Source organism: Hoplias malabaricus, chromosome X2 (genome assembly GCF_029633855.1).
Source record: "Hoplias malabaricus isolate fHopMal1 chromosome X2, fHopMal1.hap1, whole genome shotgun sequence".
NCBI lineage: Eukaryota > Metazoa > Chordata > Actinopteri > Characiformes > Erythrinidae > Hoplias > Hoplias malabaricus.
Genome location: NC_089819.1, coordinates 9,874,479 through 9,899,275, shown reverse-complemented (window position 1 = coordinate 9,899,275; position 24,797 = coordinate 9,874,479). Strand labels below are relative to the sequence as shown.

General features: G+C 36.9%; 1 protein-coding gene across 1 annotated transcript in view; it reads left to right on the top strand.

Annotated features, from left to right (window-relative positions):
- Window positions 1-3,229: 3,229 nt before the first annotated feature.
- Window positions 3,230-24,797, top strand: part of LOC136676966 (phosphatidate cytidylyltransferase 2-like) — a 31,022-nt gene continuing 9,454 nt past the window's right edge. The window contains exons 1-9 of the mRNA XM_066654290.1: window positions 3,230-3,407; window positions 12,673-12,818; window positions 16,128-16,224; window positions 16,544-16,641; window positions 18,348-18,487; window positions 22,669-22,727; window positions 23,806-23,888; window positions 24,474-24,561; window positions 24,724-24,792. Coding sequence (XP_066510387.1) covers window positions 3,342-3,407; window positions 12,673-12,818; window positions 16,128-16,224; window positions 16,544-16,641; window positions 18,348-18,487; window positions 22,669-22,727; window positions 23,806-23,888; window positions 24,474-24,561; window positions 24,724-24,792 — 846 coding nt within the window. The 5' untranslated portion in view covers window positions 3,230-3,341. The remainder of the gene's footprint in view (window positions 3,408-12,672; window positions 12,819-16,127; window positions 16,225-16,543; window positions 16,642-18,347; window positions 18,488-22,668; window positions 22,728-23,805; window positions 23,889-24,473; window positions 24,562-24,723; window positions 24,793-24,797) is intronic.

Genomic DNA, 24,797 nt, shown 5'->3' with positions numbered 1-24,797 from the left:
TTTTGAGCGATGCCATAGAAGAACCACTTTTCTTCACTTTTGGTTCAAAGGGGTTATTCTGTAGCATCGCTCATGGAACCATTTGTACCATCTTTATTTTTAAGAGTGCAACATTGCAGCAGTCTCCAGTTCAAAGCAGTCCTTTACTTTACTAAGGGTTTTATCTCCACCTAGCGTTTTCATTCTGAGCTGCAGCAAAGTCAATGAGACTTAAAGGGCTAATATCTCATAAAAGTTTCTTGCATTCTACTGTTTCCCACGGGGTCCAATCACTCGCATATTTAACTGTGTAGACGCAAACATTTATACAGTCATCACGCAATAGTGCAGCGTTTCTCAAAGTGTAGTGCGCACCCCACTAGTATGGCGTATGTTATTTGGCACACAGCGTCTCTAACGTTAAAGTTAATCAAATGCTGTATTATACTGCCTTACCTACAAGAATCAGCTTATAGCTATCTAATAATTTGAATATGGGATGGGCTTTGACTCAGCAAATATGTCCCCCATTATCAAACTGACTCCTACGCCCTTGCACCTGCCTTTGTTCATTTTTGCACTGATTGAAAAGTTAGAAACTGAAGCACAGTTAAATTAGTAGGCCAAGTTTCAGTATTTTTGAACACTGATGTTGATGTATCTGGTGTTATAATGTTAAGCTACTGATTTAGAGATATACGTTGATGTTACTTAAATAAATTAGAAAACTGTTGCATGTGTAGTTTATTACCATTTTTGGGGGGCGATATGGGACAGGTGGGGCACAGAAATTCCCCTTCCTCTGAGGTGGGAAATGATAGAAAAAGTTTGAGAACCACTGCAATAGAGGATGTTCAGACCATTCCTTTTTTACATCGTAGCAAATAAACAAATCCCAGATAGGACACAAACTTACTCTGAATATTCTGGTTCTTGAAGCACACAAAATGCTTCAAAATAAATTTCAAAATTAAATTATTCAAAATAAAAGTATATTTTCTGATGGAATCTCAATTTAAAAAATCTAAATTAGTATTCATTGATCCTCCATGGGCATGAATTTTTTGATGTATGGAATTCACTAATGAAAACCAATATTCTACATCAGGCAGGTTTAAACTTTCTTGAATATAGGCTGACAGATCAGCTTTGTAGGACAGAGTCTTGTCATTAACTTTTTATTATTATTCATTAATTCATTCATTATCTGTAACCGCTTATCCAGTTCAGGGTCACGGTGGGTCCAGAGCCTATCTGGAATCATTGGGCACAGGGTGGGAATACACCCTGCAGTGGCCAGTCCTTCACAGGGCAACACACACACACATTCACTCACACACTTTTGAGTCACCAATCCACCTACCACCGTGTGTTTTTGGGCTGTGGGAGGAAACCAGAGCACCTGGAGGAAACCCACACGGACACAGGGAGAACACACCAAACTCCTCACAGACAGTCACCCGGAGTGGGAATCGAACCCACAACCTCCAGGTCCCTGGAGCTGTGTGACTGCGACCCTACCTGCTGCACCTGAATTTATATAAAAACACAATTTACAATAAGTTGGGACACTGCAATATGTAAACAGAAACAAAATATGCAAATCATTTAAACCCTGTATTTACTTGAAAACAGTACTAAACCACTCAGAAGCACGGGGTCTCTATTATAATGTTTTTTTTTTAGTTTGTTTGTTTCAAAATGCGCATTTTTGTAAGGTAAGTAACTTAGCACCCAGACTGGTTTACTGAGGAGCCATGCTGTTGTAATCTATGCAGAAAGTGGATTAGCCTTCTCTTACTGAGATAAGCAAGGCCTTCCAAAAGACAGCATGTTGCTTCAAACCCATGTATATATTGTTCAACATGAACAGTGCCTTTACAGATATGCAATCTTACATGACTTATGCACTAGGAGATCCCATACCATCATAGATGCTAGTTTTTGAACTGTGTGGTTATACCAAGCTAGATGGTCCCTCTCCTCTGTACGCCGAAGGATGCAGCATCCAGGATTTAACAAATGTAGATTTGTGTGACAATAAATGTAGTTTAAATGTAGTCTCTACTTTCCTGAAGAAAGGCTGTAGCACTCTGCTGCTCTGTGGAAGGATGCATTACATCCAATACAATGACTTCATTATGAAAATATTTTGTATCCATGGAATGAGAAAAGTGCCCAAAATTTTGATGCTCACATGTTCTTTTATTGAAGCAATGACTGCCATTTTCCCTGGTCGTTAACCTCATTTCATAGATTTTCAGTGACCTGTTTTTGTTTTTTTCCCCAGACTTACATGATATGGAAAAAAAAACCCATACCATTAAATAAATCATTCATTCATTATCTGTAACCGCTTATCCAAGTCAGGGTCACGGTGGGTCCAGAGCCTACCTGGAATCATTGAGCGCAAGGTGGGAATACACCCTGGAGGGGGCGCCAGTCTTTCACAGGGCAACACAGACTGACACACACACATTCACTTTGGAGTCGCCAATCCACCTAACAACGTGTGTTTTTGGACTGTGGGAGGAAACTGGAGCACCCAGAGGAAACCCACACGGACACAGGGAGAACACACCAACTCCACACAGACATTCACCCAGAGCGGGAATCGAACCCACAACCTCCAGGTTCCTGGAGCTGTGTGACACTACCTGCTGGGCCACCGTCCATCCATCCATTATCTGTAACCGCTTATCCAATTTAGGGTCGCCGTGCCGCCCTTAAATAAATCATTTTAATTTTATTTTATTTATCCATGTTTCATGAAGTAGGAATGTTCAGCTATTAAACAAAAATTGCTGTGGGTCATATCTGTGATTTACGAAGTGAAAAACCTAGATGAACATCAAAAGAAGCCACAGAATTGTTGGTTACAAAATGACCATATATGGTCAATGGCGCCGATATCATGGACAGAATGTAGAAACAATTAAATAATATTTGGGTAAATGTCTGTTAGAAAGCTACAAACAAACAAACAAACAAACAAACAAATAAAATTTAAATTGAAAACAGGTTGTTTTGCAGTGTATTTTACATAGGGATTGAGTGAATGAACGTTGGTTTTTTAAAAATGTAATATTACCGTTAATGAGCTACATAACCCTATTCCTGTATCACAATACACCGCTTAAAAACGAAAATAACTAACGTTAATATTAAACCTTATTTTAATGTATGTAACGTGACTGTGTTGTAAAGCGAGTCTCCCTCTGAGGGCGCTGCTGAGCGACACGACCGAAACAAACAGCTGCTGTACAGTGTGCTAAGCTAAAAACGGCTATTAGGGATTAACGGGAGCCTTTAACGCTTTCCGCTCTTTCATTCCTGTCATTTTCCACCGAAACGAGGTTGAAATGACAGAGTTAAGGCACCGCGGAACAACAGAGCAGGACCTGAAGCACCAGCAGTCGGAGGATAAGGTAAACAACACAGGAAATATAGCTATATTAAAAAGGGGATACAGAGTTTGCCTTCTTAATTGCGAGTTACCCGTGCCACCTTAAATGGTGCAGCAGTCACGATGACGTTTAAGGTAGAACGGAAAATTCTAATCAGATATGTGCCAGCCTAATGTCAGAGCATACTAACATTAGCTCGGTCACTAAACAGTGAACAGATCTCTGGTCGTGACTCGCCCTGCTATCAGTACACAGAGATTTCAGTAAACACAGTAGTCAACTTACTGAATAATGAGGATGCTTAAATAACTATCTTGTCTTACATTGACTATTTTAGAATGATTGATTCTGCACAGTTAGTAACTCTGTGGTTTTAGTGTATTCGGATGTATTTTAAGCAATGAATGAACTGTATATTTTCACTGAAAAAGAGTAACTCACGAAGTCCACTACTAAACGCCTTATATGGGTAAAACATGTCGGATCAAATTGTTAAGATGTACAAATAAGTCATTCATTGTGTACTGTGCAGTGATTACCACTGAATGACTGTTTACTCTCAACAGTAATAGGAATAAGAGGAATTCTCCTTTAAGATATGCCGTATTATATTAATTACTGATCCTGTGAATGACGAGGAGGAAGTGTCTTGCTCTCAGGTTCCTGAACAGCAAATTTCAGTGTTTTTTTCTGTCCCAGCACTAGTTTCAATGTTCCTGCAGATCTTTACAACATCTGCTAAGATCTGTTTCCCTGACAGATTATGTCTAGTGTTATTCATATTTTCCCTTAAATGGAGAATTGATTTAGAAAGCTTAGGGAAGTGCAGCAGTGCTAGCTGAGTGCCTAGTGTTGGTGCTGTCATTGGGAGAACTCCTGTTCAATGTCAGGTGATGTCTTCCAAAGCCAGGGGTCCAAGAGGGCAAAATTGGCTTTTCTTTCTGGATGGGAAGGGTGCCTCACTCGCCCCATATCACAGTGTGCACAGTGTTAGCCAGCAAGGTTTTTTGTCGGCCCTGTGTTTGTCCTCTGGTCTGCTGCGCTGTCCAGTGGTGTTACATCTGCAGTGGTTCAAAGAGTCAGTGGCTGGCTTAACTTGTCTTGAGGAAAGAATGTGCTTGGCTTCACTCTCCTCAGTTAGTGGCATTGTGTGTGACTGAACAGTGCTTTCAAAGATTTAGAACAGTTCTTTCAAATGTATCTGAAGCACCTACTTTGACATACCAAGCCTAACTCTCAGGAAGTGTGCAGCAGGTGATTGACAGCAGCTCTTTTATGGACAGTATATCAAGAATTTGATGCCTATTAGTATGGATTACAAATCTGACACAATTTGACATCAATAATGGTAATGGTAGACCATATTCTTTAATTGATGTTTACTTGCCCAAAAATGGCAAGTAAAAGTGTGCTTCCAAAAATTTACTAATGGCTAATCTGGTGTCATGTGCATGCAACAAAACAACTTGATGACTTGAAGGCTAAAAATTACATTCACACCAACCTACATGACTGCTTGTGAAGAATTACTAGGCATGTTCCCCAAGTTTAGAGGGTCTAAGATAATTTGTCTCTGTCTTCTGTCATAATTCATGGCCCCATGATGTAACACTACTAAAGTGGTACCAAGAATTCCTCTGAAAGAATGGGTACCAAGTTAGTGTTTGAATGCTTAACTGTCTCTGGTTCCCTAATTTATATGGATCCTCATGCACAATTTATACCTCTCACTAGCCAGCCAAATTTACATTCAAACTAATAATCCATTAAGAATCTGACCAATGGCTCAATCAGAAATGCATCCAGTTTACACATCACAACCGAATAGACTAATTGAGGCCATTACGATACATTTCCTGTATCCGTGTGGTCTGATAAATGGAAAAATAGTCCTGTAAATGCTTGTATCTGATTATTTTCCCCAATTGAAAAGTTATTTTATGAGGGTTGGTGTAAATGGCATATGTTATGGACATGGTGCCTCCACTCAGAATCTGTGAGATTCTTCAGTCTGACTCTCTCCCTCCAGTTTTCTGTGAAGGGTTTTTGAGGAAAATCACTGAGGTGAAATGAACATTTAGAACAGGATTCCTAAGAAGGGAATCTTTATTTTAGGAAAGTTAAAATGTAGATTGTCCATGAAAGGGCTCGGACCCTCTGCAGGACTGACTAAATGTCCCAGTGTGAATTAGGCATGACTAGAGCTGTGCCATATCGTATCGTATCGTTTGTGATAATATCGTCATCATCTTTAAAACTATATAAACAATTAATATCATGATTTTCTGACTTGTTTATGCAATGACTCGGCACAGCAGCAATTCTGTGTTTGTTTTGTTACTTTTTGTATAATTGTTTACATTTGCTGTTTATACGCACACAATTTTGTGTACATTGGTTGTGTGGTAGGTTTATATGCTACATTATTGTTTTATAAAATATCAGAATCTTTGGTGAGTTACAGTTTAGAAAATAAGCAAATGTTTACAGTTTTTTTAATGTTTGTTATATTTGTAGTAAAATAAATATAACCATATAATACTATTGCTATATATTTAATTTACTATAATTAATATTAGTATAATGTTGATTTTGTTTCAATAGTGTGTTCTTGAAATTAAAAAAAGTATTTTTTTCAGTGTGTTTTCTTATCGCCAAGAATATTGTTATCGCCAAAATACCCTGAAATATCGTGATGTAATTTTAGGGCCATATCGTCTACCCCTAGGCATGACCTCTCGACCCGTTTTAGTAAGTGTATTTAAAACTAATTTTCAGAGTCCACCATAATTTTAAAGCAATTAAAAAATCAACACAACAACAAAAAACTTAAATAACACACTGGTGCACCTCTTATTTTGACTGGACTTGTGCACAGGCTCATTGTCATGGTAACATATACACTAAGTGGTACTTAGCACATGCGTGTCATTTTGGATCTGATTACTTGTAGCGTTCATGTAAATGTAATGTAAATTTTAATCAGACTGGTGAATAGAATTTACATGTAAACCCCTCAGTCTGAATCTATGATCTATGAGATTGCAGAAAATCTTTGCATGTAAACATAGTCACTCTTGGTTCCACAAATACATCAATTTAAATACCTGCATGATACATCCTCCTAGACAGATGGCCACAGTTGATAATTGCAAATAAAATGCAATACATTTATAACTGATAACACTGGTCAAGTTATTGTTTGTTTCTTCATGGTTAATCAGTTTATAGAAAGTATACTTTCCTACTCATTGTCTTTCATATATAGAGCTGATACTGCAAAAAAAAAAAAATAATAAAATAAAAGCAATATCAATTTCCTTAATGACTTGAATCAGGTGTGTTAGAACTAGGAAAACTCTAAAGTTTGTAGCGTTGAGGAGTCTCTATTTCTAGGACTAAGTAACACTGGACGAGAAGATGCACGCTCATTCGAACAGAGATCTTATTTGCTATGTGAGCAAAATTAAGTTACATTGGAATTGGACTCCAGAACAAACCTGCCTGTGTTTGGGTTCCTAACTAGCCAGCATAGCTACAACAGAATATTTGTGCAGAATGAGCTCTCGCAGCAAAAATAAGAGCACTTTGTGGTTATCCACCCTTGGGTGAGGTTTACCAAACCTGCTTCTGCAAAGAGAACACTTAACAGTGGTTTTACAACTTGAAGTGAATTTTGGAGTGGTTGTAAATATGGAACAGCATTTGGAAAATCTGGAAAAGGGTGTGGCATTGATGGTGAGTAGCTGGCTTTTTGCAAGTTCAGACTTGCTTGCCTGATGATTCATATACTTTTTTTAAGTGCATATCTTAAAAATATCCACTGTTTTAAAATGTATTAAAATTTAGAAACGTGTCACCAAAATGTACCCTTTTCGTTTCTGATTATTTAACATGGACCACTGAAGACCTCTGCTTCTTATGCCCAGTTTTTGGCAGTATATGCTGGCATGAATCATATATATATTATATATATATATATATATATATATATATCATATATATATATATATATATATATATATATATATATATATATATATATGTATATCAGATATATTACTATATTTCTTGTGAATCAGAATATGTAATCCTGGAAGGAGCAGATCTCATATCTGTAGAATCAGATTAATCATATGACATCATTACACATCTTTACTTATTATTTATTTATTTATTTTGTGTGTATATCTTTACTTTGCCCTTGTGGGCACACCTCCTTTTTACATGTAAGCATGGGAAAGGAGCAAAATGAACATTGTATAGTAGCCTGAAATGATATTTGTGACTCTGTGAATGGCCAAAGCTTGCTCCGATATATTTGTCTTAATCGAATGATTTAATATTTGGTTTTGAGTAAAATATTGGTTAAGACACATACTGACTGACTTTAGTTGTAATGTTAATGAGATTTAAATTTTTCGTGTAATGAATGTGACAAAGGGGGCAACCAATGTCACATTGTCCGTAAGTTTAGATGCCTGGTAACCACTTGGATTGTATTAGGGTTTTTTTTTAGGCTTCCTACCAAGTATGTCTTGTGTGCTTGACTGCATGTTTCTTTTGAGGTGATATGGTCAGTTTATTCCAAACGCATACACAGGTCTTTTTGTGTTTAATAGGATTATCTGAGTGTGTAAAGTAATTTTAGTCTGTTACATTAGCTATCGGCTAATGTAGACGTGATGGAGAGCAGCTGACCTAAAGAAACAGAGCCACAAGTCTCTTCTGATTTATCTACTTCATAAGTTTTCCCCAGTCACCTGATACTAGTAAACTATAGGTGTTTTGAAAAGAAATGAAATAGTAAATACATATACATTACCATGTATATGTGAAAGGGACAATAGATTAAGGCAGTGGTTTCCAAACTTTTCTTGCCATGCCCCCTATTGCAGTTTTCTGCTATCCTCCCAGTTGTTTCACAAGCTAGCACTTTTGCTTCACATAGCAACCTATTTAAGGTGGAATGGAGTATTCGGGTAAGAAGTGGGCAAATAATGTGAATAAGACTTAAATTAATAAATGTTTGAAAATAAAAATTGTGAATAAGAAACCAAGATCTTCCTCCTAAAATGATATTTATGCTGGAAGGGGAAATAGACAAGTAAGATGATTCTAGACCTGTCAAGTCGAAATACTTAATGTAGATTTAGAGAGTAAAGGCTTGTAAATACAGGGAAAATGGCAGCTGCTTGTTCACCTTTTTTGCCTTTCTGTAGCATAGGTAGATGTTTTACTGAAATGATGAACACTTTTTCTGTGTAAATGTATTGATTATGGCACATTAGTTTAGCTGTTACTATCCACAGTTCTTAAACACGTATTGCGCTCACTCGCGTATGTTCAGTTTTTCCTCAAACTATCCACCTGTCCGGTCTGTGGAGGAGGAGGGAGACGGCTCTCTCCACTATTTTTAATCTGTATTATATTTTACATTTTAAATGCTTTGTGTCGAAATTACATATTGCTCCTTTAAATTATTTTAAAGGGATACTGCACCAGTGTGGTTAACTCCAGATCATCATTTCTGCTGAATATTTTGTCCTAATTTACAGTGGAGTTGGAACTAATGAAATCCTCTGAGATACTTTTTTTAATTATCCAATTTCCCATGATTATTTTTTTTACATATGGCTAATGGAGTTAGGATTATACATACCACACATTGAACCTGTTTGACTAATAAATTGAAGGTTATAAATCTGTGTCGTGGTTTCATCAGCATTATTATTGGTTTTTGGCTATTTTTAATATAGGTTTTGATATTTTATGTGTTAAAATGATCTAAATCTCATTTTTTACCACAGTGATTGACTTGGCCAGATTTTTTAGCAGGTCCTTGTGCCAAACGTGTAAGAAGCAAAGAACTGTAAATGCAGGAATAAAAAAATGACAATGACAAAAAAATGACAAAATACTGGGAAGAGTGGTAAAAGGTTTAGGCCACAATGGTACTATTTAAATCAGTATGTGATGGAAAAAAATGTTGTGCACCATTAAAGTAGGACAAAGTTCATACTAGACTAGAAGAAATAATCTCTAATTCTTTTCCAGATAGGCACAGCTCCTCTTTTATATTTGCTTTAATATATTTACAAATGTTCATGTATCATCATGAGTACATCAAAATATCAGATGACATATTTAATGTAGCCAAAATTTCTTTATCCGTGCACTGAATACCTTCCCTTCATGACCCAAATTCATACAAAATTCCTACCCAGACCCTGAAGCGCTTTGTTTTGATTCGTTGGAGTTTCCTGACAGGGTGTCCTGGTAGAAAGAACCCTTCAGTACATAGAACCTGAAGTTTATCATCTTTAATTCAACATAAACGTCATTGTTCTTGTGTGATTCATGGAGCTTCAGCTTCATGGGATTACACAGTGCTCTCAGCCAAATCAACAAATATGAATCACTGTGTCATAGTGAAGAAAAAATAGAACAGGAACCTGCCAGGAATATGAGGATGGAGGATATTTTTTTTTTTTACATTATTTTGAATGCTTTCCCACCCACGCCATTCTTTTCTTTCCTTTTTCACTTGCTTTTTTTTTCCTTGCTTTCTATGTTTCTCTCCACTCCTCTCTTTTTTCTGTCCCACTTACTGTTTCGTATCTCTAATTCTATTTTTTTTTTCTTTTAGTCTGTCCTGTCTCTCTGTCTAGCATCCAAAGGATGCCCTTAGTTTCTGAACAGCTATTTGTGTCTTATGGACTGGAAGGGAAGGGGGCCAACTAGTATATTTTTAACCCTGACATCCTGAATGACAGGAAGTGCACCATCTCCATGGAAACCCAAACTCCTCCCAGAAGGATCCCTTTAGTCAGATGGAGATGCTGGGTGTCATTGTTCAGAGAGAAAGAGAGCTAGAATGGAGTCATTCGCCCACTCACTTCTCTACCTTCCGGACAAGTCTGTGAATGTAGTCATTAGGATCAGGAAATTTAAAAAAAAAGGGAGAGTGAGTGAGAGAGAGAGAGTGAGTGTGTATGTGTTCTAGAAGCCACCCTGGTTGTCAAGGCTGACATCACACTTTGCAGGCTGTTGCTACAGTGATACTGTACTCGTGACTGGGGTTTCTGTAATGCCATGACAACAGACTGCTTCATGGCACGTGGTTCTGTTGTTGGGATACAAGTGTAGTCCAAGCATACACTAGAGTCATATTACATTAACAGATATTTCTTAATAAGTAATTATCAACACTGGATATTTGTTTAGATTTAACGAATATTCCAATCCACGTTTTGGCTAAATTTAATTTACATTAGAAGAGCAAGCATTTATGTCAGTGTTACTCAGTTAAGATTATATTAAATTGGTCTCCCAGCAAAGGCCCAAACTAAAGTCTAAATAGTATGCTATAGCTTACACTTATTAAGAACTTATTTTATTTACATAGTGAACAGAAAGCTTTGTTTACCGAAAAAATAAGTCCTATTGTAATTATCTTAAGATCTACATTAACAGTAAAAGTAATCAAGACACAATCTTCATTATCAGGAAAAACAGTTCCTAGTTTTAGAAAAATACAGGACTCACAGAAATATATAATTTAATTCTCCTTGGACATTATTTTTTGAATTCATGTATCAAAAATTGCTTATGGATCTGTATAGAATTGGCACTCTGCTGTTTGATGATGCCTTGTTTAAGTGATGCTTGGCTATAAAGCTAAAATAAAAATATGAACTTTGTATTAATTTGACAGCATTACCCCTATAGAAATAAACTGTTTCCATATATCTTTGCAATGCTAATACAGATACCAGGGGTGGGCGATATGGCCCTAAAATAATATCACGATATTTCAGGGTATTTTGGTGATAACGATATACTTGGCGATAAGAAAAAACACTGAAAAATATTTGTATTCATTTCAAGAACACACTATTGAAACAAAATCAATGTTATACAAATATTAATTGTAGTAAATTAAATATATTTAATAAATATCAATAATATTACATGGTTATATTTATTAAAAAGTGTTATTTTACTACAAATGTAACAAACAGAAAAAAAGCTGTAAACATTTGCTTATTTTGTAAACTGTAACTTACCAAGAAATTTGAAATAAATTGGAAGTGTGTACTACAGCATAGTTTAAATCTGAATATTTAATATGAGCGGTAACTGAACGATAGTAAAAGATAACTGGATTAGGAACACGTACCGTGTATCTACACTCTTTATCTACTTTATGAGTTGCACTGGCCAATTTATAGGAGCACTTTGTAGTTCAACACGTACAGACTGTATGTAGTCCATCTGTTTCTCTCCATCTTCATTTTTTTTCCATCCCATTTTCACTTGGTACATCAAAGGTCAGGACCTTCACAGAGTAGGTATGGGTGGTGGATTCAGGGTGGTGAATCATTCTTAGTGTTGCAGTGACACTAACATGTTGGTGGTGTGTTATTGTATGTTGCACATGTATGTGTGGATCAGACACAGCAGTGCTGCTGGAGATTTTAACATGGTGTCTACTCACTGTCCACTCTTGGTCCAGCATGTAGATGTAAAGGCAGAGACAGTTGCTTATCTTTTGCTGCACAGTTTGTGTTTGCCTTCTTCTAGTGCTTTATCAGTGGACACAGGATGCTGTTGGCTGGATGATTTTGGTTGGTGGACTATTCTCAGTCCAGCAGTGACAAGGAAGGCTTTTAAAACTCTAGCAGCACTGCTGTCTCTCCAACACATTACTATCATGTTAGCGTCATTGCAGCAATGATCTACCACCCAAATGATACCAGTGAAGTGACCAGTGAAGAGCAAGGTGAAATGGAAATAAAGTATGCAGAGAAGCAGGTGGGCTCCTTTATGGCCAGTGGTGCTGAGAGAATGGACAGTGAGTGTAGAAGCAAGGTAAGCGTTCCTTATCCAGTGAATGTTCAGTGTTTAATACAATGCAAACATTAATCAAAATGAATGCAGAATGACATGATTGATTCTCTGATATGTTTAAATAAATTTTTTCAAAAGGTTTGTAGACACCTACTCATGTAGTGTTTATTCTGAAATCGAGGGTATAAATGGTGAGTTTGTCCCCTTTTGCTGCAGTAACAGCCTCTCGATTTTGGAACATTGCTGTGATTATTCAATATTTAGCTGTTCTGTCTTTATTGGTTACTGTTTTTTAATGAAGATTATACCTGTACACACATTGAACAAAACCAAGTAGACTAACAATTTCTAACAAAAATAATGACAATAATAATGTTTTTATAATTTAAAGAATATAGAGCAGTATTTTATGTATCACTCTCTCTCTCTCTAGGGTTCAGAAGCAGAAGATAAGTTGGAGAGAGATGGAGGGGCGTCAGATAATGAGTGTAAACTGGACTCGGGTGTTACTGAAGTTCCTCCACCTGCCGATGACACGCCGGAGGTTCTCAACAAAGCCCTGTCAGGGCTGTCTTCCCGGTAACCTGAAACATGTTGGTCCTTGGTCACTCAAACATGAGAGGACATGTTTATAGATTCCAATGCTCAATTTTGATATTATAGGTGTTTCTGTTTCTTCATTTTAATATATTTTTTTATATTTACTGATTACAGTGACTACATTAGCACCAGTATGTCCTTTGAAAACACTTTTATTATTATTATTATTATTATTATTATTATTATAAGTAAGTTGCACTGATGTCACACCAGTATTTGAGTACCAACCCAGTATTAGCACATGTTTTTACTTCAGTTTATAATCTGTAAATCTCTATGTGAAATTGCGAGGTATTCTTCATTTGAAGGAACACTTCAAATCCAGTATTTTTACCTTAAAATGACAGCTTCAAAATTATTGTAATGCTCCTCTGACTTGTAATAGGTCTCTAGGGCTGCTTCTTTACAAACTAAACTCTGCAAATTCAGAATAACGGGGCAGAGAACTCTCGCAGCAACTGAGAAAAGTTCAGTGGCACATAGCTCAGAGGTGTTTAGCTTACTACATGAAGAATCTATTTTGGTTGTCCTAGTAAAAACTTTGTGGCAGAGGTTGAAACAAGACAGAGTTGTCAGACGAAACAATGAGGAGAAAGTGTGACAGAGAAAGTGACAAAGCCCTGTATAAGAGTTAATATTAGACTGACATTACTCAGTAAAGTGAGCTGAAAGAGACATCACATGACATGACACAAGACAGATAGATTTTCTTTACGTGTTCATCCCATCATAAACAGGGTCTTTGGGTTATGAAAAGCACCGTATATTATTATTATTATTATTATTATTATTATTATTCCTTCTTTTGGACTAGTAAGTAATTACATGTTGTTGCACTTTCTTAAGTTGTTGCTGTGTTCTTTAGTAACATGTTTTGTTGACCAAAGTGTTAGATTCAAGTTTTTGAATGTTCACTCACTGCTAACTTTGGCCTGATTGGCTCACTTTTTAGCCTTAGATATCGATTCTGGTAATAAGTGCTTTTCTGAAGTTGCTGTGTGGTTGTAATGGCTATAGTTACACTTTATATCAGTGGAACCCAAACTTCATTGACAACAGTGTTATAGTCAGGTTTTTGAGAGTTACTGATGAATGAGGGCCAGTGGTAGCACCTCAGGGCGGCACGGTGCCGCAGCAGGTAGTATCGCAGTCTGGGACCTGGAGGTTGTGGGTTCGATTCCTGCTCCGGGTGACTGTCTGTGAGGAGTTTGTGTGTTCTCCCCGTGTCTGCGTGGGTTTCCTTTGGGTGCTCCGGTTTCCTCCCACGGTCCAAAAAAAAAAAAAAAACACATGTTGGTAGGTGGATTGGTGACTCAAAAGTGTCTGTAGGTGTGAGTGAATGTGTGTGTGTGTGTCTGTGTTGCCCTGTGAAGGACTGGCGGCCCCTCCAGGGTGTATTCCTGCCTTGCGCCCAATGATTCCAGGTAGGCTCTGGACCCACCGCGACCCTGAATTGGATAAGCGGTTACAGATAATGAATGAATGAATGGTAGCACCTGCTAACTTTAGCCAGATAAGCACACATTTTAGTGTTGGACATAGATTCTGCTAATACCACGAATACCATGAAGTTACACTTCGTCGTTGTAGTAACATAGTCCAGTGTATATTATGAGCAATATATAGCTTTTATCATATATTCAACATAATTTTGTTCGATCACACACGTTCCACAGGCTCAGCATTGAGGGAGGATGTGAGTGTGTTTATCTCTAGAAGCCCAGAGTGTGTTTATCACTCGAGGCCCCAATAACAAGTCATAACCGATCTGAATATGAGTTTACAAGGAGATTAAATGCAAGATATACAAAACCTTTCTTTATCATTTAAACATGTGACTTAAAGTATAATTAGTCCAGTGGGGAACACTCTTTGCCTTTGTCCTCCTAAAGGATTGATACACCATACACTGTCAGAAAATTTGTCGCTGTGGTGGTACCTTTTGCTGTCTCTGTGGTGGTACCATCATGTATCATACATGTTTGTACCTTATTCTATTATAATTGTAGATTTCAAAATTGTGTGGATTTCACACGCCGCATTCCATCTCCAGGACTTATACAGTGGAACCTCTACTAACGAACACCTATACTAACGAACTTTCCAAGATACGAACCGGGCATTTGAATATTTTTTGCCTCCACCAACGAACCATGACTCTAGAAATGAACCCGAGCCTCCGTCGAACCGGCGGCTGGAAATAGCCACTGACCCCAATAGGCGAGTCTCCCAGCGCCCCCAGACTTGAGTGAGCTTTTAAGATTAGCAAATTGTATATAACTTAAAATAACTAATTTAGCATTAGTGTAAATAGCAGACATCGAAATTCGTGCTAAGTTAAGCCGTATCTACGCTTCGTCTCCCCACATTCACCCTCCTACTCTCCGTTATTCCACCCACTCCCACCTCCCGTTATACAGCCAGTGCCTGTGTTACTCCTCCAGCCAGTCGTCACGTCTTCAAGGTAGCGATGTTTAACCACTTAAAACTTTTTTATTTCTTTTTTATTACTGTTTCCACTGTATTTCTTTTTTATTTTTAGTAATGCTACATGTATTTTTTTACTAATTTGAGAGTTTTGTAAACATATATCAGTGCAAAAAGGGTGACTTTCGGGGTGGGCTGGAATGCATTCATTGCTTTTCCATTATTTTAAATGGTGAAAATTCACTTTTCTATTTACGAACCGGGTCACGGAACGGATCAAGTTCGTAGGTAGAGGTTCCACTGTATTATGTTCTTTAATTTTATACAGTTCTGTAATGAAAGATTACAGATATTCACCTCTCCACCTGGAGAAGAGAATGTAATATACCTTTAGGGAACACAACTGGACTTTAACATTACATCAAACGTATCTTTAAAGGTACGTTTACACTCTGTGTACCTTCAGGTACAATAATGTACCTCTACCATACGTTTTTTTTTTTTTCTGAGAGCATATTATAATAAATAACAAGTTATATAAAAGCAGGTTATAAGTCTGAGTTTTGCTGCCTGAGTCCATTGTTATACACTGATTATTTTAACTGCCCTCTTTTCTTCTACCCATATTTAGCTTGCAGGCCTAAATCTGGTGTTATATGAATTGTGCATGAGAGTATTTGATTGCTGGTTTTCGTTGATGGTTTTCCATAGAGACTGGAGAATGGAAGGAATTTATTGATTGATCAGCACACTCTCAGGCCACAGCCTATTTTGCTAATAGCGACCGTTTGAGCAGCTTGCTTCCTTTAATTTAGATGATTAAACATCCCATCTAATCATCTGTGTGTTTCCACTACACAGATGGAAGAACTGGTGGGTGAGGGGCATCCTCACACTGGCGATGATCACCTTCTTCTTCTTTATCATCTATCTTGGCCCAATGGTGCTGATGATGATTGTGGGTGTTTTTCTTATCTTCATCTTTTTAATACCATGTTTATTGTGCACTTTTTAGTACATAGCTGTAATTATCTTGGTAATACTCTGGCAAAATATAATCTGTTTAATGTGGAGTAATGATAAACCTGAGAATTAAAGAATTATAAAAACATGTAATCTTATGCACATAGTAATCTGATTAATTGTCTTCATGATTTGATAGTCCTACTTTTAATGCAGCAAGATTTTATTCTGAGTAATTTTGATCATCTTTTAAACATTTTTTAAAAATGATTATTATTGGTTATTAAATATTCATCGTATCCTGTCTGCTGCAGGTGCTCTGTGTGCAGATCAAGTGTTTTCAGGAGATCATCACCATTGGCTACAGTGTATATCACTCTTACGACCTCCCCTGGTTCAGAACTCTCAGCTGGTGAGATCTTCCAGACTTCCTACTGCACTTTTCCACACTTCTCCCTCTCTCTGTCCTCCTCTGTCTTTTTTTTTTCTTTAACTCATACATCTGCCCACTTTGTGCAGTTTATAAGCTTCTGTGTAGAGGTCAGTGTGACATTTTGTTACTCATTAACTCTGGCTGCATAACCAGACCCTGATATTTTTTTTCCTTTTCTAAATCAGTGCTTTCCTCTGCCCATCCAGCTTCACATTTCTTTCTCATCAGCAAAGTCGAGGTAACAATGTCCCTTTTAGATCATAGAGTAGTAGTTTAGAATTGTACGAAAATTAAAAGATTTAGAGGTAAAATGATTCACCCTGGAATCCATATCCTCTCTTCCACCTTTGGCCTGAACAGTTCTGAACATGAGTAAAAAATACAATATTCATGGCTTGGAAAAAGAATTGTTTCAAACTGTGACCCCTAGGGATCTCCAGAGTAAGATTTTTCGCCTGTAATTCAAATTTTTATGTGTAGTATATTTAACTGAAATACTATCAAGCATTATGTTTCCTGTTTCTATAGTAGAGGACTGACAAAAATCTGAACATTTCTGTGACATTTTCTCAACTTTACAGACTGATCTCAGCCGAAACACAGTTAATTTTCTAATTTTCATTTCTCTGTGTGTAGTATGCATGAAGGCACTATTTGTAGGTTTTGTTAGCATTCTTAATTCTGTAAAACACTCTGCATTTCTAATTTGTAATATATATTAACTAACATAATGTGCTGTTGTTCATATAGAGGTGTTCTACACGTAATGCTTAAAATCAATGAAGTCCCCTTTTAATCATGTATAATTAGTTCCTGTAATCATTTTCTAGTAGAAATTGCCAACTTGTGTTTGGTGCTAATTTTAGTAATATACATGCATATTAAGATGATAGATTATTGGAAAATAGTATACTATTTTCCAATAATCTATCAACTTAATATGCATGTATATTACTAATAGTATACTATTTTCCAATAATCTATCAACTTAATATGCATGTATATTACTAATAGTATACTATTTTCCAATAATCTATCATCTTAATATGCATGTATTTTACTAAAATTAGCACAAAACACAAGGTGGCAATTTGGGTGGGTTGTATGGGGACACTGTAGGCAGTGTTACTGCCACACAGCTCCTTAGACCCGAGGTCCTGGGATCAATACTTGATTTGTGAATTTGGTGAGTTATCCCAGTGTGTGCGCCTTTCTTTTGGGTGTTCTATTTTCCTTCCATGGTCAAAAAATACATACATGTACAGATTTTCTGTGTGAAATGGCCCACATGTATGAGTGTTTGGGTGATTGTGTGATGCCCTGTGATGGACTGGGGTCCTGTCTTGGGTGTGTTCCTGCCTTGTGCCCAATGATTCTGGCGAGGCTCTGGACTGCTAAAAGAAGATAATGCTAGAATTATATTTATTCTGTGAGTGCATCACACCTGATGAACCAAAATAGCTTTTTAAAAATTATATGTATACATAATCAACACACAGACAACACATGCACATAATAAGTTGGAGCATTTGTCAAGATTATAACAACATAGCTTAAGGAAATAAGACCGATTGTATATTGGACTAGGGTCTGCTAAATATGTGTTTGTTTTTTTTTGTTAATAATTTTTTCTTCCCCCCTTTTAATCTATTTTAGTCCTCTCTAAACCGATGGTGTTTTTTCAGGTACTTCCTGTTGTGTGTGAACTACTTTTTCTATGGTGAGACGGTGACAGATTATTTCTTCACGCTGGTGCAGAGGGAGGAGCCTCTAAGGATTCTCAGCAAATACCATCGCTTCATCTCATTCGCCCTCTACCTCACTGGTGAGATACTTGCATGTTAAAATTTAAGAATATTAGAAGGTGATATTATGAGATTATCTGAGGAAATGTGCACAATGTCTCTGTTAACCTGTTGTTAGAGATTCAGTAAAATGATGATGTCAGAATTATTTTCCACATCTGTGTAATAAACTGCCAAATATAATGAGTAAAGCTGGCCTAGTTGCTGGTAATAGTTATAGATTTAATAGTGCTTGAAGTTTAGTCCAACCCTAACAAATATGTATATGTAAATAAACTGTACAAAGACAAATATACAGTCTTTCTTTAACTGAGTTGCGCAACATCAAACAAAGTGCAGAATGAAACATGACAGGATGGCAACGGTTATTGTGTCTTGGTATATCACCAAGAATAAATAAAATAAAAAACAATATCAAGTGCTCTAAAGAAAAACAACTTGTCCAAAAAGGGTTATGATATCCTAAATTTAAATGTATTTAAATGCTCCCTTTATTTAAATGTATTATAAAGAGCATACAAGTTTCGATTGTATAAATTACTTACAATATTGCACAATAAATTACATACAAGTGCATAATCATATTAATTTGCAACCTATCAAACCTAGGATGGGTGGGAGATTAGATTGTTTGAGTGTGGGGCCAGTAGCTAAGCTATTCTTGCTCCTCTATGTGAACTTACTCTATTTCTGATAATATCCAATTTGTTGGTTCAACTTAATATTTTCTGACATTTTTCATTCATCGAGGCACAGTGTGGCAGGTTTGGAAGGCCTGGGAGAATTTGGAAGGAAGCAAGGGAGCATTTACACTATGCATAGATATGGTAAACTGTGTGCATAGTATATTAATATAGTCTTGTGGAAAATTGTAGCCACCGCTCCTTATATTTTAGGGTGTTAATCAATGTGTAAAACAAAACCTCAGTCCAAGGCTGCGGCACCTAAACACCAACTGTTTAAAGCACCTAAGCCTCCACTGATTGAAAAATCAATGCATATCCTCATAACGCTCAACATTGAGTCTATTTAAGGACAAAGTCCCATCCTTCAACAAAAAGGGCCAGTCTGGTTGATGTGCACCATAAGCAGGGGAGGGTCAAAGACTAGTAGGGAGACTACCGCACATATGCGGTAGCAAGAACAAACTAAATTAAAAAAAAAAAGCATGTTTTTTGTGCATTATTGAGAATAATGCCTCAAACTGTTCATGAGGTTTAAGTCAGAGTGTATCAGTGATTTAAAATACATTTTTGAAATAGTAATAACCTTCAGTTTTCAGTATTTTGGTCTCTAGCCTTATAAAGATATACACACACCTGGTGTGCCTTGTATGACTTGAAATAACTCCGCAGAGGTGTTGCTGGTATGGACACAGAGTGTTTGTGCTAAAGCAGATAATCAGTTAAACAACAAATGCCTTGATTGACTCTGATACAAATCTTTGAAATCAGAATCGGACATCCCTATTTATTTATGTATTTATTTTTGTAATGATATTGGAGGAAAACAATGACCATATCCTGATAACATTTAATTAAATAAAGTAAAATCAATGATCACTTTTTCTCATCAGTAGAAATACTGTAATTTCTTTTTGACATATGTTTTGAGAAAGCAGAATAAAGTGCAGGGATGTAAATAAGTTAATGAATTTATAAATATAATATTAGTGTGCATGTATATTTTTTGTGTGTAAAACAGGAAGATAAATGCTTTAACCTGTTTTTCTTTCACTGAAGTCCACTGCCAAGGGTTAATGAATGGGTGTGTGTGCAGACATTTAGCAGGTGTGTGCAGTGCTCTAACATGAAGCTCTGCAAACAGGATGCGGTTAATCTTCTGACACAAAGACTCTGTTTATGTTCATATACTCATAACAGCTCAACTCACAAGTCTCACAAGTGTCAGGTTAAGAGGAGAGATGAATTCAACATTTTTAGTCAAGATTTTAACACGGGTTCAATGCAGAGGTGTTCAGTGGAGTTAAACAATTCATCATTTGTGTATTAAAATCAAAGTTAAAATACAATTTGAATTAGAAGTGTTGTCTTAAGTTCCATCAGGAGATTTAAACTTAAATTTAAAATGAGCTTGTTAACAGGTTGTTGTGGCAAATTTACATTCAGTGTTCAAGCTTTAAGCCTGAACATGGATGTGTTAATTTTCCAGAGAAAAAATTAATGAAGCTTAATTTATAGAATAAAATAGTCCCGATATTTGACAGGCACAAAATTGTGTGTGTTTTTTTTTTTTTTGGCTGTGTACAAACCTTAATAGTTGTGTGGTTTTCTTGAGCAAGAGTACTCAAGGAGATTGTGTCTGATTCACTCGTACCAGCAAAACACACTAACACACCACTACCACATCAATGTCACTACAGCACTGAGAATGATTCACCAACCGAATCATACCTGCAGTGGTGGTCTTGTGGTGGTCCTAATTATTGAAGAGCAGGGTTAAAGGGGACAAGCAATGCATGAAGAGCAACTACATTCTGTAATTGTAGAGCTACAAAGTAGTCCTATGTAGTCCCTGGAGCTGAAAGAATGCACAGTGAATGTAGAAACAAGTGGTCAGATTAATGGGTGTATATCATGGATGTTGTTTAATTGTGAATGTAGGTCTACTGAAGCGTTTTGCTCTGATTTTGATGCCCCACTATCAGCACATCATTCATATTTTGATCATTTAAGACACAAGACAAATTTTCTGTCCGAGTTTTTCACAAACACTATAAGCAATAAAGAAATATTGGCAAAAAAAAATTGAGAGGGGTTTCCATCCACTACGGTTTGGCCAATAAACTTTAGATGGTCAGGGAGACACAGAAACAAGCAAGATTGAGAGATTTTGTTGTTGTTTTTTTTGCTTTGATTATAATTGTTTTTACAACCCCCCTGATGAGGGATTAAATATCCATGCCCCCTAATGATGTCTAATGTAAACCAGGGTGACGTGTGGAGCGCAGCCACTGATTCAGAATTTCAGAATGTACAAAGCAAACCTTGAAAAGCTGTGTCTTGATTAGACCAAAGATATTCGGCAGAACGTGTCAAAATCCAGCAAAACAAGCAAGCGATAGAGAAAAAAGACACATGCTGGACACATGTTATTTCAGAAGTATTGATCTCATATTTGTTGAGGCTTCTGCATCATTTCTCTCATGTAGTGTTTGTTCTTAATACTTTGACAGGCAAATAATTAAATAAAAGATTAAGAAGCTCAGGTGATGGTGGTATGAATACATGGCCAGAAAGCATGGATAGGAGACCAGGTGAAGGAGAATCAGGGGATGTCTGTGGCTGCTGGGACAATGTTGTAGTCCAGCGATTTTGGCAATTTTGTTCCATGTTTCGCAGTGGGGATGAACCAGGCTTCAGAACTTGAAACATCATCGGAAAACCCTTCCCATGTTTTTACACAAACTACATTTACACAAACAAAGTTTAATTATGAAAACTGTGAAACATTATGTAGTTTACACATGAACCTTTTTCAGTTATGAACTAATTCTTAAATTAAGTAGTAATTTTCAGAAGTCACCTCTCATACCACCACTTCCTGCTTCACGTACCACAGTTTGAGAACCACTGCTCTAGAGCAAAAATGGAAGACTAAATATTGACTCTCAGTCAGTCATGTCAATTCTGAACCCTGTTCACAGCCTGGAAACTCCAATTCCTGATTTGAAAATTGTTGTAAGGTGCAAATCAGGGCAATGATGGTGCATTGTACCAATGGCAGTTTTTAAAGACAGAAGTCAGGTCTTGGATGTATGTGTCTGGGAGCTTTATTAGGAAGGTCACCAAGTTGATAGATGTATTAATAACAAAAAAACAATTAACATAATCGTATTTTCATCATACAAAGTCTGAGTTTTGTTTTTAGCAGTCTCTTTAAATGATGTTAAACCATGCATAATGTAACTTGATTAGTTTAAATGCTTTCTCTGCATTACCCTGGGGATCACAAGATGCAATTTTTTATCAGTTCTGCAGCAGGCGGTCTAGTGTGGGAGTTTTCTTTTTTCCCTGAACATGAGACACACTGTGGATAGTTCCTCTCAAATAGAGTGTAATTAGTGACAGTGTGGCTGATCTAAATATAGTTAGACACCCAGATGGGAATGCCATTAGTAGATCTCCCTCTCTAATCACTATGTGTCTCTTTTCTGGTGTCTGTGTGTGGATGTTTGCAGGGTTCTGCATGTTTGTGCTGAGTCTAGTGAAGAAACATTATCGGCTGCAGTTCTACATGGTGGGTGAAAAGTTCTTAAGGCTGAAATATTTTGAGTATGTGCTTTTTTTCTCTGTCTGGAGGAATGCAGACACCATTCAAGTGTAATTGCCTTTATCATGTTAAAACTATATTTTTAACACTGTAAAAACACATTCGTAACTGCACAAATCTGAAGCTAGCTTTCTGTTCAAAATGTAATCCTATTTACAGTGGCACCTTTAAAAGATGGAACAGCAAATTCTATTATGAAGCCAACTTCATAATCTCTGTTCTAGCTTATCAACAGCAGCTTCCATGGAATAATTTTTAATAAGTCCAATATTATTTCCAGCTACTGCTATGCTGCATACATTTATTGCTGAAATATAGGGAGGCTGAAGTATCATTTATAAGCAAAGTACATTGATAATGGAATGTGTGTTCACATCATTCACCTTGTGTTTACATGACTTTGGTGTTCAGGATCATGTGGACTTTTCTGATTGATTGAATTTAATCTACTCCTATAACACTAACAGTCTGCACTGCTTTTACACGGACAGATGCCTTCCTTAAGTATCACATTTGGGCAAGCACATATGCAAATTGGGTGGCACGGTGGTGCAGCAGGTAGTGTCGCATTCACACAGCTCCAGGGACCTGGAGGTTGTGGCTTCGATTCCCGCTCCGGGTGACTGTCTGTGAGGAGTTGGTGTGTTCTACCCATGTCCGCATGGGTTTCCTCCGGGTGCTCCGGTTTCCTCCCACAGTCCAAAAACATACGTCTGTAGGTGGATTGGCGATTCATAAATGTGTGTGTCTGTTGCCCTGTGAAGGACTGGCGCCCCCTCCAGGGTGTATTCCTGCCTTGCGCCCAATGATTCCAGGTAGGCTCTGGACCCACCGTGACCCTGAACTGGATAAGGGTTACAGATAATGAATGAATGAATGAATGAACATATGCAAATTGTCATTATTATAATTTTTAATTCTTTGACCTTTAGTTATCACAAACATTTGTAAAACTTTTCCTGTTGCATCCAGCCCATTTTTAAATACATTTTATGTGTTTCTGTGACTTTGCATTGAATATATATATTTTTTAAATCTTCTGTAGTTTGGCTGGACCCACGTCACCCTGCTGATTGTGGTCACACAGTCCCACCTCATCATCCATAACTTGTTTGAAGGGATGATCTGGTGAGTAAATACTCTTCTTTGAAAGTTTTTACAATTATAAAAATCACAAAATCTCTGACAATTATTAAGGTAGATTTAATTATTTTTCTTCCTTTTTACACCAATATGCCCCTATGATGCAGTTTTATATCATTCTATGTGTTCAACTGATGTGAAATCTTCTGTACAGAAACCTAGTGTGAGGACTGTTTTTATTGAAAGCAAGCAGATATCTAAAAACATTAGCCAAACTACTGAAACACTGTCCTCCAGTAGTTCTATAAATATTAGAGCTGGGCGATATGGCTCTGAAATAATATCACAATATTTCAGGGTATTTGGCAATAACAATATCCTTGGCGATATAGATATCTAAGATATCTAACTTGGCTTACACCAGATGACACCATCTGCTCAGTGCAAACCAAAGTGTAAAATGCATACTATCTTCTTTATGTTCCAATAAAAACACCAGCTGGTCATTCAGATAATTTTATTGAGATATGTTTTTATCTGAATGATTTAGATTTTTTGTTTGGGGTGGGATATTTGCACCTTTTTCAACATTAACATGGTCAAAAATATAACGAGCCTGTTTGTGTGCAGGTTTATTGTGCCAATCTCTTGTGTGATCTGTAATGACATTATGGCCTACATGTTTGGATTCTTCTTTGGACGTACTCCACTTATCAAGGTAAGCTATTAGCCCATGTTTTACCTTTCTAATTAAAAAACTCAAAATCACAGTAGTTATTTATGTTTATCACCTTTGTTTTTTTTTTACATTTCACATTTCTGGAACCTTACACATCCTGTGTGTGTGTTTATTAAACACTTCTCTGTTTTATATGCACAGCTGTCCCCCAAAAAGACATGGGAAGGTTTTATTGGTGGATTCTTCGCCACAGTGGTCTTTGGAATCCTGGTAAG